Genomic DNA, 14,848 nt, shown 5'->3' with positions numbered 1-14,848 from the left:
CGGCCGCCCCCACACGCACACGCACACGCACGCACGCTCGGCCGCCGCCGAGCCGTCACTGGCCGCCCCAGGCCCGGGCAGGGGGCGCCGACAGGCGGGCGGCCGGACTGGCCGACTCCCAGGTCGCTGGCGGCACCAGCGCGGTGGAGAACGAGGAGCCGGGGGACGGGCCTGCAGGGGGCGGGCGGGTGCCCACGACCCCCTCTGCGCTCTCTGGCGCCGCCGCCCCCCGCGGGGTCCCAGCACTCCTGCTCCGTCGCTCTTCCCACCGTCAGTAGGGCGACCGCTCGGATTCTCTTCTTCTCCATCCTCACTGCCGGGCGCCTCGCATGGGACTCGCTGGTGGGGGCGGCGGCGGCGGCGGGTGCCTCTCTGCCCCCCTCCGTCCGCCCCAGCCTCCCCACCACGTCCTAGGAAAGGTGAGTGCGGCGACCGTCACTTTGCGCGAGCAGCGGCGGGAGGGGGCACGGAGAGCGCCAGGCTGGCAGGGTCCGCGCGGAGGGCAGAGGGCGCGGGCTGGCGAAGGGCGCTGGGCTGCGGGCAGGAGGCGCGGCGGCCGGAGGCGCGGGTGCCCGCAGGGCCGCCCGGAGCAAGGGTGCCAGGCGGAGGGCGCGCGAGCTCGGCGGCCGCCCTGGCTCCGTTCTAACCTAGATTTTGCGAGAAGCTAGGATCCTGGGCAGGACAAGCCCTCCCCAAAGGAAGTGAAAAACTTAGTAAAAGAGACGCGTCCATCCCTTTAATGATGAATAATTCGGCAGCGCCGGCTGAGTCTCCGCCGCTGCCGCGCAGGTCAGGGCGCTGGGTCCGGGTCTCCCCAGGCTCCAGCGAGCCGCCGCGCACGGCTAGGGCGCGATCCCTGCCCGGCCGCTCCGCGGGCTGGTAGGGCGGTGAGGGCGGACCCCGCGGGAAAGTTGGGACGCTCGGCGGGGACTCCTGGCTGCTGGGGCGCCGGGCCGCTCCAAGCCGGGGACCCTGGGGGTCCGGACTCGGGACCGGCTTCCCGTCAGCGCTGCTGTCGCCCCTTCCGCCTGGGAGCTCCCAGCTGGGGCGGCGGAGAGTTCGAGTCTCCCCGGGTTCGGGGTCGGGAATCCCGAAGCTCGACTAAGTGGACAGGGGAGGAGGGGCCTTCGGGCACGGGGTGCTCTCCTCCCCCACGGCCCGGGCGGGCGCCACACAGCTGCCACCGCCGGCCTGCGGGTCGCCGAGGGCCGGGGGACCAGATTTAGGTGTGTACATCACTGACGCTGACTTTGGCCCAGTCTGGAGCCAGAAACGGAACCCAGTGGAGGCGCCGAAAAGTCTTTAGAAATCAAAGTTAAGAAGCCAGGCCATCCCTTTGCTTAGTGACTGCAGGGTTTGGGTGGGCGGGAGGAGACGCGAGGAGAGGGCGATTGGAGGGAACCTGAAATTTCTTGGTGCAGACAGTTGAGCTATTTAGGAAACCGTTTGGTTCCTTTCCTCCTGTGTTTGTCCAAATTATGTGCACTCCCTCCTTCCACTCATTATAAAGTGAATATCCTCGATAGTAAGCTTTCTCTCAGATTAGATTAGTGGAAAAATGCAGTGCTAAAGTAGTAAGCAAAGTAACACGAAGGAGTGAACTCAGGACCTTGCACTTTCGAGGCAGGTGGCAGAACCACTGAGCTAAATCCCTGGTCTCAAATATTTTGACAATTTTGTTTTTTAGATCTTTGCCTATAACTTATAAGTAGACTTCATCATCTGTGAGATAAGCTTTTGGGGAGTTGAGGCTTTTGGAAGCATCTCTTTGCTTTGTTTTCTCATATTTCTGTTGTAATACTATAAACCAGATATTGGCATGTAGTAAAAACCAATTAACCATGCCGCCACTGGCAATAGCAAAGAAACAGCAATAATAATAGTCAGAGATATAACATTAGTACTAATAAGAGATACAACTATACTACCCTTAGCAATAGAAAAGTGATCTTCAGTGATAATATATAGGGACCAAAAACCAAACCAAATATTGACACATAGTAAATATCTACTAAATACAACAATTATTTTACCACAGAAAAGAATTCAGTAATAATAAGAGTCAACTACATATCTAAGAATTAATAAAGGTTAATTTTGTGTGTGTGTGTGTGTGTGTGTGTTACCAGGGATCAAACTCAGGACCTTGTGCTTGCGAGGCAGGCAGCAGCACCACTGAGCTAAATCCCAGGCTCAATAAAAGTTAATATTAATAATAATAAAAATGGAGGAGGGGGGGAAAGGAAAAATTGAAAGAAGTTAAATTTCAAAGGAAAGATAAGAAAGAGAAAAGTGAAATAAAGACTTTAAAGAATTAAATTAAATTAATATCGTGTCCTCAGCCTCGAGTCCTGATCTCCTGCCTAGGGGCTACAACGCAAGGGAAAAGAAAGACACAGAAACAAGACTTAAACAGAAAGCAAGGATCTGGGATCATCTGAGCTGATCGGGGTAGCAAAGACACCGGACACCAGACACCAAAACCCTCCAGGATTTATTGATTACAAGTGTGGGAAGAAAGAGGGCAGGGTATATGGGAGACATCTGGTAATAGTGTGTGAGGCATCTGATGTTATCACCCGTCTTGGTCTTTGTTCCTTCTGCAAGAATGTATTACCTCCCTTTTACAAGCCTGGCTTTTCATCACAGAGCACAGGCCCATCGTGTCCTTCTTAGCCTGAGTTTGCGGCTTCTTAAACTTCTCAAGAAGTCTCTAAGTAGCCTGCTCCCTCTCTACAACCATCCCTTATGGGCATCTCCCAACTGGTCACTGTGGTAGGGTGACCTCAGAAACCCTGAAGTATAGTTCTGTGACTTCTGCCTCCCAGAGTAGCTCAAACAATTAACCCCTTCCTAAAATGGCTTCTGATGAATCCCTCCCAAATATGGCCAGCAATGCAATAGATACTTCTCTAACTGTAGCTTGCCACGTGGAAGGACTCACGCAGTAAAACCTCACACTGTATTTGCATGTCCAATAACTGTTGTTTTTTTTCAGGGTAGTGCTCCTGGTGAGTCATTTAATACTGGGGCTTCTGATCCTGTCCGGGCTTACCTTGTGTTTGTGGGGATAGGTTCCCCTCTCCAGGAGCCAGGGTAAGTACTCCAGACTGTTTCATTCTTTTCTCTGCATTTTCTTCAGTTTCTCCGGGTTTTCTATGAGTTCTAGTTTTCCTGTTGGTTCTTTCTTAATCCCTGAGGTCATCTTTGCCTCTTCACTGAACAGCTTTTTTCTAAGTCCTGGAGAAGCTGAAATGGGCTGCCAGCCCTTACTGTGCCATCTCCCTAGCACTTCTCTCAATTTAAAAAAGTGTTGTACAGGAAAAAAAAAAAAAGACTTGACAAGAGTTAAAACTGTTAGGAAGGAAATAACATGAAAAACTAGAGAAAGTATGAATGCATTTCAGTCATTCAATTTCAATACTCAATTCAGTCATTTTGCCTTCCTCCTGATACTGCCTTAGAAATACATTTAAATGGGGCCAGGGAGTTAGCTCAGTGGTTCCAGTGCCTGCCTCGCAAGTGCAGGGTCCTGAGTTCGATCTCCGGTACCAAAAAAAAAAAAAAAAGAAATACATTTAAAGGGCTGTATTAAGTGGATAAATATTAAGCAACTTTCCTAAGCTGAGTAGCTGTGGCAAATAAAATTACATCATAAAAAAGTAGAAAATATCCAGGAAAGGCTGTCTTCACTTTGAAGGCAATAACCAGATGTTGTATGTATGTATGTTTTCTTGTTTGGTACTTCTGATTGTAACCCAGCCCTAACCTCAAACTTAACCTTAACCCTAACAAAAGTAAAACTCCAAACTCTGCAGTGATTGAACCCCAGGCCTCACACATGCTAAGCAAGTGCTGTTTCTTCGGCAACACTACATTTCCAGGCCTGCAAAGTGTAATTTATTATATCCACATTTCAGATGAGGAAATTAAGCTTCAAAATTCTCCCTCAGATTCAGTTGATAATAAATGGTAGATCTGGAATTCAAACCAAGCACTCTTGTCCTTATTATTGATCATACTGTCAGAGCTAATAGGTATAGAAGAATGAGACTTGAAATCAAGTGTCCTGTTACTGTGCTCATTGTGTTATAGCAAGGAACCTCATAGATGATTTATGGAACTGCCAGTGATGATAATACATAGTAATCAACAGCCACTGAGCTCCTAATGCATCAGGCATTGTTCCAAGTGGCTACATATAATAACTCCTGAAATCCTCCCGACAACTCTACGAAGTAGGTCCTCTTATCTCCAATTTGCACAAATTTGCTTAAGGTCCATGTCTATCCTTTCCTTGTTCCTTGCATTGGAGAAGGTTTGTGGGTTATTGAAATTTCTTTGGCAGCGTGACGTATTCATTTGAGGAAAAAGGCATTTGTTGTTTGAGTTATCAGTGCTCTCAGTTCTGCATTTTAGTCCTAATATTTAACTGATACTCAGTATATGAACTGGAGTTTCTTCATATTGTAACATCTCTATACATTGTCCTCTTTCTCAAGTTACCTTTTCTCTCAATTTTCCTTATTGCCTAATATTTACTTTTACTTGGTTCTTTATCACCAGCAATTTGTTTCCAAAACATCTTCCTGTCTTTGAAATGAAATTACCTCAGATTTCCCTTACTGTACTCCCGGAGCTGTTTTTCTAGTTCAGTGTTGAGTTTATTCTTATGCTTCAATTCTTTCATAATTTATTTTGCAACTGATGTCATACTAATCTTCCAGGCATCAAGAAACGCGAATTCTGTCTTTTTCTTAAAAATAAATAAGTACAGGGTTTGATGATATAGCTCAGTGGTAGAAAGCTTGCCTAGCATGTGCAAGGTCCTGAGTTTGATTCCTAGCACGGCAAGAATTACATTGAATTAATTTTTTAACTCAATTAATTGAATTTGAATTTTTATTTAATTGAACATTGAATTTAACTTTTTGTACTTGTGGTCCCAGCACCCTGGCGGGCTGAGGCAGGAGGAAGACAAGTTGGGGATCAACTGGGCAGCAAGTGACTTACCCAGACAGACCCTGTGTCAAAAAGGGCTGGGAATGTAGCTCAGTGCAGGGCCCTTGGTTCAACCTCCAGTACCAGGAAGGAAAAAAGCTAACAGCTTTAATGTTCTCAAAGGCAGTATTAAGGATTGCTATTTCATAAGCACAGTTTTATTTTATGCTAGTATATCATTATAACAAGTTACTTCTTTAAGGAATTACTATTAGTTTGATTTATTTTTTTAGTATAGGGATTGAACCTAAGCCCTTTTCGCACTGAGCTACATCCATAACCCCCTCCCCCCCCTTTTTAAAATTTTGAGACATGGGCCGGGGATTTAGCTCAGTAGTTTCACCATCTGCTGCGCAAGCCTAAGGACCTGAGTTCGATCCCTAGTACAAAAAAAAAAAAAAAATTGAGACACGATCACCTTGACTGCTAAGTTGCCTAGGCTAGACTTGAACTTGCAATCCTCATGCCTTGGCCTCCCAGAGTGCTGGGATTACAGATGTGCACCGCACATGACCAGACCATTTGGAAAATATTAGTTCACTCAGATTTTAGTGTAGATTTTCCAAACGTTGGCATGTTTTATTTAACAATGTAAAAAAATCATATTTATTAATATTCCCATCAAACTCATTAGAAATCTTCCATTCTGTGGGAAGCTTTCAAGCTCACAGCACTAAATAAAATATTTGAAGTCTAATTTTTGCTGGAAACTGTGAATTTATCATTGACAATAAATATTGTCATTTATTTCCCTAGAAGTTACAGACTTACTTGGTTTTCACAAAAATATCTATCAAATTTCCAAGGCTAAAAACCTGTAATTCATCCTCCAATTATTCTTCAAATAAAACAGGAGGTTATAGAAAAAAGCAACTAGTTCAGCATGCCACTCAATCACACCTGTACTTCAAATCAGTGCAAATGTGAACCCAGTGAAAAAAAATTAAAAACATGAAAATGCTTTTGACTTCCTGGATTCCCTGAGATATTTTTAAGGGATCTTCTCACACAGTGGAAATTGGTAACTATAATGTGAGCTCTACGAAAGCAGTGAGTCAGTTTTTTTGTTTTTTCTTTTTTGTTTTTAATTCTTTTAGTGGTCCATTTTAGGTATGCAATACGTTTACATTTATCATTGGATGCTTGTACCTGTACATGATGTATCTTGGTTCTTATTTTTTCCCCATTCCCTGTGCGCCCTTCACCCCCTGCACCCTTCCCTATTCACAGATTTTGTTTCCATTTTTTTTTCTTTTCTCATAATTTTTCCTTTCCCTTCGGACCTTTTCCTATTTCACATTATCAATTATTCATTTTCATCCTTATTTACACTTTCAGTTTCTCACACTAGAGAAACTATTCGGTATTTACACATGTGTGTCCTATTTATTTCACTTAAGATGGCCTCAGTATTGCATGCATTTAGCTATAAAATGTCTGTAGTTTCTCATTCTTTATGGCTGAGTAGTACTCCATTTTATAAAAAAACTCACATCTTCTTTATCCAGTTTCCAGTTAGCAGTGAGTCAGTTTTGTTCAGTGTTATATCTTCAACTGTTTGTATGTAGAGCAGGGATTAGAGCACAGTAAATGATCAATAAATATTTCCCAAATATATTGACAAAACAGATAGATAAGAGATTAATCTTTCATAGAACACAAAACAATAACTTAAAATGTATGTTTTTTATTATGTCTAGCTCAATAACCAACATGGGCCATAAAGTAATAGGAAAATCTAATTTCATTATTGTCATTTTCTTCGCTGAAGACTCCACTGACTTCTAAATTGTGAAAGAAAGATATTAAAAGAGCTGTTATGGGCCCAGGGATTTAACTCAGTGGTTCTCCCGCCTGCCCTGCAAGCACAAGGACCTGAGTTTGATCCCTGGTACCAAAAATAAATAAATAAAATAAAATAAAATAAAAGAGCTGTTATGGGAAAGATGTGAAATGTACCAGAATCAAAACTCAAGTGCTTTTAATATTTTTTGTCTGTGCTGGGGATTGAGTCTAGGGCCTCCTGCAGGTTCTCTTTGACTTTTTCGTTATATTCACATTTCCACTCATGGTGCAAAAATAATGGTGGGTTAAATTGTTAGTGCCTTTTCATGAATTAAGACAGTAGTGCCTGTTGTACCAGTACTTTCTGTATTCTTCCCACCCCAGACCTGCAAGGGGAGAAAAGGTGAATTGTTCAAGATGCCACCCCCACCCCGCCCACTACTGCTGTATTGGGAGTGTAATGCAGGGCCTCAGCACTGGAGCTGAGCTGTGTTTCCAACCTTTTATTATTTTTATTTGAGATGGTGTCTTACTTTGGCAAGCATTTTTGCAAATGAGAAAACTAAACAGCCTCTGGAGCTAAATGCCCCCAAATCATGGAGTTAAGGACAGGACTAAAATATAGCATCTTGGACATTTTCTCCCACATATAGCAATGATAGGATTGACAATGTGAACCATGAAAATAATTTTTGTGTATTCCTTCTACAGAAAACTGGTCAAGCAAGCTCAAAGACACTGCATGGACCCAGAACAGAAAAGGAATCCAAAGTTTAGAATCCAAAGGTTAGAACATGTGAATATACCTCGTGGTAGGTGTCAGGTAAAAGGCCAAAGACCAAGACCAGACCAGGCCACAACAAGCCTTTATTAGAGGAAGAGATCTGCCGGGCTGTCTCTGAATAAAGGAGAGACAAAAGCAATATGGCCGGGGCAGGGAGAGTCTTTTATAGAGACTGTGGTGGGGTTTTAGGGGCTGAGTCGGGGTTGAGTGAGGTAGTGACTAGGGAATGGAGGAGCTGGTGATGTCACTAGCTGGTAGGAGGTGAGTGAGTATTAGGTTACTCTTTAGGCGGGAACAGGGGCATGCTGGGAAGAAGGGTTTATTCTTTGGTGGGAGCAACCATCTTGGCATGATGTCACACAGGGGAGAGGGCAAGGCACGATAGGAAGAGGGCAGCTACTATACATAATAACTGCTGAGGTAGTGGGAGACCTATCAGTAGGGTCCTTCACTCCCCTCCCGAACAGCTCACACTAGACATATCCAAAGAAAGCATGGAAAGCAGGTTAGTCACATAGGACTATGGAGAGGTAAAGAATCAAGGTCCCTTTCACCGCCTGCTTGAGCAAGCACAAGGACCCGAGTTGGATCCCCGGTACAAAAAGAAAGTAAGCAAGTTGGGCCTGATGCCTAAAGGAGGCCTTGGGGCCATGCTGTATAGTGATGTGGACGGGGTCAGAGACTGGAAAAGCCCCAGCAGAGAGGGATGCTTCTGGTGTTTTGCAAGAGCTAGCTATTCGCATTTTGTGTGGGATTTTCTGCACATTGTGGGATATTCACCATCCGATTGTCCACCCAAATGCCGCTAAATTCCCGTTACTGCATTCACTACACATGTTCTACACATTTCTAAATGTCCACTAGGGGGCAGTATCACCCCGACTACATTATCACATAGTTCCTAAGAAACACACTTCCTAATAAATGTAGTAGGGTACAGTTCAGAGATCATAGTTGATGTTTCTCTTCTCAGGTTTTTTGGTTCCCCTCTCCACTACCAGGTCTCTTGGTGGCCACTGAATCACTAGAATTCATTACTTCAGAACTGGGGTGACATAGCCCAGGGACAAGGACATCTGTGTTTCTGAGGGGAATTTTAAAACCAAAGGAGAATCTGTAGGGTTTTTGTAGTAAGGACCAAGTTTTTTGAGAGAGAAAACCAATTTTTTAAGCTCAAAATGAATAAGAGCTTGGAGGACTCAGGGCAGAGGGGTTACACCATAAATGTAAGTTATACAGTTAGAAGCTATGTAGGAGACACAGAAGGAAATAAAAGCTGAGCCTGCTGGAAGGAGGAAGAGAACCTGAAGGCATGTGACCTTGGGGAAACTGAAAAGGATGGCGCTCTGTCCACTCCCGAGTCAGCTGAGAGGACAAGCAATTCCTGGGGACCTGGAGGATTTAGAACAGCGAAGGTCGACACTTTGCTTCAGTAGGCCCCGCTCACAAGGCCCCTGCCCCCATACAGCTGGGCAGGTGCCCCAGACAATCTCCATGCCCTTCGGGATACTGAGCACCCAACACTTCCCTGAACCCCCTCCCCAACAGTTTTCTGAGTCCTCCCAAAGCAACACAGAAGTAGCTGGGACTAGGATGGCTGGGTGGGAGGGCCTGGGTTCAGGGAGAAGCTAGCCATGCCCTGCATGAGCAGCGAGCGGGAACAGGGGCTGACTCCAAAGGGTGAGAGGGAATCGCCCAAGTCAGCACATCCTGGGCAGGGTGCCTCTGGGGTCAGAACAACATGGAAATCTCCAGGGAAAAAGAAAATGGGGAGGAGTGGTTGAAGGAGAAAGGCAGAGAGGCAAATTGCAAAGTTCACACTGAAGGTCAGGTTATGGGCCTCTTAAGCAGAAAGGGGACTTGGCAACTAAGTGTAACGAGGGCATAAACAGCCCAAGGAAGTAAGCTTCAGTACCCTGGCGCGTATTTATGGAGGCCTTGTGTCAGGGTTGGTCTTCGGGGTGGTGTTCCCGGGAGGTGCTGTGGGAGACCTTTAGGGCACTGGGGGTGTGCCCCAGTGGGACCCCAGCCCTTTCCTCTTGCTTTTTTGCTTCTGCCCATGAGGTAAGCAGTTTGTTCCGCTGATCATTCCCTGTCCTCCCTATCTGGCACCACTGCCAGAGACCTCAAAGCAGTAGGTCTACCCAGCCATGAACTAAACTTTCTAAAACTGGGCACCAAGGTAAAGGATTCTCTTTACAAGTTGTTTATCTCTGGTGGTTTGTTGTGCTGCCAGAAAGCTGACTAACACACCCCACCTTTAAGTCTGCAGGAGGCTCCTAGAGGCCAGATAGCAGCTGTTCACCGTGTTCAGAGCTACTTATGTAGTTTTGGATGAGTATGTATTGAGAAACAGTTATCCCTTTTATTTCTCTGTGATCGGAAGTATGGCTGAAGTAGATCCTAACTGTTGAGACTGAGGGTTGCCATTATCAATGGACACATACTTTAAACTATAATCTATCTGTTTTTAAATCAATGAAAGATGTATTCGCTATTTTGTGCGAGTATAATTTCAAAATTAACTGTCACTAAGTAAACAACAAAAGCGTAGGCATTAGATAGTTTTCTTGAAATCTCTTCCAAACCATCATAATTCCTAAATTAACAACCATAGTGTAAGGGAGGGCTAGAGAAAAAAAAAAAAACAACCATAGTGTAAATTCAAAGAGAAATTCCATCTTAGACTTAACTAATTGTCTAGGAGAAATAACTTTTCTTTTTCTTCTTTTTTTGAGATTTTTTTACTTTTAGGTTTAGATCTTTTGTTCTTAATCTAGATGCTGTTAACATTCAGAAATTAAATTGAATAAATATACCATGGATATGTCTTGGGTGATAACCCAAATGAGCATTCCTTTTATTTCACTTCAATTTAAGCCTAGTATTTAGCTCCTTCTTTGATACTGATGAGCTCATTTTTATTTTAGTCATTTCTGCTTTTCTCTCTCTCTGGAAAACAATATAATTCTTTTATCAAAGAATATAAAATCCTCTGGAAAATGCACACACACACCATCTTAAACTCTCAAAAACACAGAATCAGATTGCCCTATCTTTCCTGGGTCTGTTTCCTATAAATTCTGTTTTATATTACAAAAGAACAAAGTGGCTATGTTCTCACACACTTACAGTTCCATAACCAAAGTCCTGTGAAATTTCATGTTCTCGTTATTAAGTATGTGGGTTATTTAACCTCCTTGCCTTAACTCAAAACTCAATGGATTAAACAAAAGAATGTGCTAACATCACTTTGTTTATTGGTTACATGACACATTTTGTGATTGAGAATTATTGCTTGAGTCATGAAAAAATCTACAAGCAAGCTTGATTGGCCAGGTCAGACAAGCAGCTTGAAGCTACACTGGCAGTCCTGGGCCCCGTCCACGCCTTGGTGAGGTCTGCGTCGATCTTAGTTTAGTGCATGGTGATAGGTATGGGTCTAGTTTTAATCTTTGGCAGGTTGAAAGCCAGTTTTTCCACCACCATTTATTAAATAGGCTATCTTTCCTCCAATGATGGTGGTTGGCTCCTTTGTCAAAGATGAGGTGGCTTAGCATGTCTGAAGTTGTTTCTGCATTTTCTAATCTATTCCACTGATCCTCAGGTCTGTTCCTTTGCCAGTACTGTGCTGATTTTATCACAGTAGCTTTGTAGTATAGTTTCAAGTTGGGGATTGTGATACCCCCAGCCATGTCTCTGTTGCTTAGAATTGCTTTAGCTATTCTAGGTCTCTTCTTGTTCCAAATGAATTTTTGGATTCTTTTCTCTGGTTCTATTAAGTATATTGTTGGAATTTCAATTGGCATTGTATTGAATCTATATAGTAGTTTTGGAAACATGGCCATTTTTGCTATATTGATTTGTCCTACCCAGGAGCAAGGCATGTCTTTCCATTTTTTTGTATCCCCTTTGATCTCTTTTTTCAGAGTGCTGTAGTTTTCAGTGTAGAGGTCTTTTGCTTCCTTTGTTACATTGTTTCCTAGATATTTCATTTTTTTGGATGCTATTGTAAAAGGAATTGTTTCCCTAATTTCTCTCTCAGTGAGTCTGTTATTTGTGTACAAGAAGGCTATTGTTTTTTGACTGTTGACCTTGTATCCAGCTACTCTACTGAATCTGTCAATTAAGTCTAGAAGTCTTCTGGCAGAGTTTTTTGGATCTTCCATGTAAAGTATCATATCGTCAGCAAATAATGACAGTTTAGCGTCATCTTTTCCTATCTTTATTCCTTTTATTTCTTTCTCTTGTCTAATTGCTGTGGCTAATGTTTCCAGTACTATATTGAACGGGAGTGGTGATAGTGGGCATCCTTGTCTTGTTCCTGATTTTATCGTGAAAGTTTTCAGTTTTTGACCATTTAGTATGATGTTGGCTATTGGTTTTTCATAGATAGCCTTAATAAGGTTAAGATAAAGACCTTCTATTTGAATTTTCTGTAGGGTTTTATCATGAATGGGTGCTGGATTTTGTTGAATGCTTTTTCTGCATCTATTGAGAGGATCATATGGTTTTTGTCCTTGACTCTGTTAATATGGTATATTACATTTATTGATTTATGGATGTTGAACCATCCTTGCATCCCAGGGATAAATCTGACTTGGTCAGGGTGTATGATCTTCTTGATGACCCTCTGTTTGCCAGTATCTTGTTGAGGATTTTTGCCTCTATGTTCATTATGGAGATTGGCTTGTAGTTCTCTTTTTGGGTTGGGTCTTTTCCTGGTTTTGGAATCTAAGTAACACTTGCTTCCAAGAAGGAATTTGGAAGCCTTGCTTCCCTTTCAATTTCCTTGATGAGTTTAAAGAGTAATGGTGTTAGTTCTTCTTTAAATGTCTTGTAAAATTCAGCAGTGAAGCCATCCAGACCTGGGCTTTTCTTTATTGGTAAACATTTTATTACATTTTCAATTTCACTCAATGTAATTGGGGTGTTTAGAATTTCTATATCTTCTTCCTTTGACTTTGGCAATTCATATGTATCTAGGAATCCACCCATTTCTTCTGTGTTTTCCATTTTATTGGAGTACAAGTTCTCGAAGTAGGTACTGATAATCCTCTGAATTTCTGTTGGATCTGTTGTGACTTCACCTTTTTCATTTTTAATTGCATGTATGTGTGCCTTTTCTTTCCTTTTTTTGATAAGGTTGGCTAAAGGTTTATTGATTTTATTTATTCTTTCAAAAAACCAACTCTTCGATTCATTGATTTTTTTGTGTTATTCTCTTAGTCTCCATTGCATTGATTTCTGCCCTGATCTTTATAATTTCCTCTCTTGTACGAGCTTTGGATTCGTTATGCTTTTCTTTTTCTAGGAGCTTGAGGTTCTGCATTAGGCTATTTATCTGAGTTTTCTCCGTTTTCCTAATATGGGCATTGAGTGCTATGAATTTCCCACGTAGAACTGCTTTCATTGTGTCCCATAGATTCCTGTATGTTGTACTGGCATTTTCATTTACTTGTAGAAACTGTTTAATTTGTTCTTTAATTACTTCTGTGACCCATTGGTTGTTCAAGAGGGTGTTATTCAGTTTCCATGTGTTTGTTGGGGTTTTGCGGTTTCTTATGTTATTGATCAGACATGTCCTATGAGCTAGCATGTGATCTGTTCTGGAGAACGACCCGTGTGCAGCCAAAAGGAATGTGTATTCTGATTTTGTGGGGTGGAACACTCTGTAAACATCTATTAAGTCCATTTGTTCAATAGCTTGGTTTAGTTCTAGAATTTCCTTGTTAAATTTTTGTGTAGATGATCTATTTGTGATAGTGGGGTACTGAGGTCCCCCACTACAATTGTGTCAGTGTTTATTTGGATTTTCATGTCCATTAATATTTGTTTTGTATAGTTGGGGGCATTCGTATTTGGTGCATAAATATTTAGGATTGTCATGTCTTCCTCTTGTATTGTTCCCTTCACAAGGATGTAGTGACCATCTTTGTCTCTCTTAATTAGTTTTGGTTTGAAATCTACTTTGTCTGCAAATAAGATTGCTCTCCCTGCTTTCTTCTGGGTTCCTGTGGTGTGGAGAACTGTTTTCCATCCTTTTATTTTCAATCTATGAGTTTCTTTTTGAGTTAGGTGTGTTTCTTGTATACAGCATATTGTTGCATTTTCCTTTGTAATCCATTCTGCCAGTCTATTTCTTTGGATTGGTGAATTGAGGCCATCCATTAACCTTGAGGGATATAATTGATAGATATTGATTCATCCTTGTCATGATGTTTTACTTTTATTGGCTCTTTTATTTCTTATTTTTTCCCCCTTTCCCTTTAGTGTCTTACCTTGCCTGGTGGCTTCCCTCTGTTGGGCCTCATGGAGTTGTGGCCCTCGTTGTTTTTTTCTAGGATATTGTTTAGAATTGCTTGTAGTGCTGGTTTGGTGTTCATGAAATTTCTCAGGTGTTCTTTGTCGTGGAAGTATCTAATTTCCCCATCAATTTTGAAAGATAATTTTGCAGGATACAACAGTCTAGGTTGGAAGTTATTTTCTTTTAGGGCTTGAAATACTTCACTCCAGGCTCTCCTCAATTTGAGGGTTTGTGTTGAGAAGTCTGCTATGATTCTGATGGGCTTTCCTTTGTAGGTGATTTGTTTCTTTTCTCTAACTGCTTGTGGGATTTTGTTTTTCTGTTGGGTTTCTGGGATCTTGACTATTATATGTCTAGATGTAGATTTTTTTTGATCATGGCTAGTTGGAGTTCTATATCCTTCACTTATCTGTATGTCCAATTCTCTTCCTCTGTCTGGGAAGTTTTCCACTATTACTTCTGTGAACAGTTTTTTTTATGTCAATTGTGCTTTCTCCTGTTTTTTCATGGACTCCTATCCATCTTATGTTGTTCTTCTTTGCATTGTCTAGCAGTTGTTGGATTGATTTCTCATGGTCCCTTAACTATTTTTAAGAAATCTCTATTTTCATGGTCTCTAACCATGATTCTGTCTTCTATATGTGATATTCTATCTTCAGATTCACTTAATCTGCTGTGGATACTTTCAATGGAGTTTTTGATCTCCTGAATATCTGTTTGAATCTGTTCCATGGATACCATTTCTTATGTTGGGTGATCATAGTTTCCATTTCTTTCTTATGCTGGGTATTCATTGCTTCCAGCATGCTTCTGAGCTCATCTATATTTTTATCTGTTTCTGTTCTAGATCCTCTAATCATGTCTTTCACTCTGCTCACCATCTCTGTAGATATCTGGGAGATTATTTCTGCTTTGAATTTTTCTAGAGCCTCATTCATCTGTTTTGTTACTTCCTGTGCTATCAGTTCAGG

At 42.3% G+C, this 14,848-nt stretch overlaps 1 protein-coding gene across 21 annotated transcripts in view; it reads left to right on the top strand.

Moving 5' to 3' along the window:
- Nucleotides 1-149: 149 nt before the first annotated feature.
- Arhgap10 (Rho GTPase activating protein 10) overlaps nucleotides 150-14,848 on the top strand; it is a 152,633-nt gene continuing 137,934 nt past the window's right edge. For all 21 annotated transcript variants that reach the window (XR_015443981.1, XR_015443975.1, XR_015443979.1 and 18 more), the window contains exons 1-3: nucleotides 150-419; nucleotides 2,999-3,096; nucleotides 7,498-7,572. Coding sequence is in view for 7 of the 21 variants with exons in the window: in XM_087193361.1 (XP_087049487.1) it covers nucleotides 330-419; nucleotides 2,999-3,096; nucleotides 7,498-7,572 (263 nt within the window). In the remaining 14 variants the exon portion in view is untranslated. The remainder of the gene's footprint in view (nucleotides 420-2,998; nucleotides 3,097-7,497; nucleotides 7,573-14,848) is intronic.

The sequence above is a fragment of the Heterocephalus glaber genome, unplaced genomic scaffold (genome assembly GCF_053883595.1).
Source record: "Heterocephalus glaber isolate CG9 unplaced genomic scaffold, H.glaber_assembly_v1.0 deba00001587, whole genome shotgun sequence".
In the NCBI taxonomy this organism is placed as follows: domain Eukaryota; kingdom Metazoa; phylum Chordata; class Mammalia; order Rodentia; family Bathyergidae; genus Heterocephalus; species Heterocephalus glaber.
The sequence above is the reverse complement of the archived record's forward strand: the minus strand, read 5'-3'. Positions and strand labels throughout refer to the sequence as shown.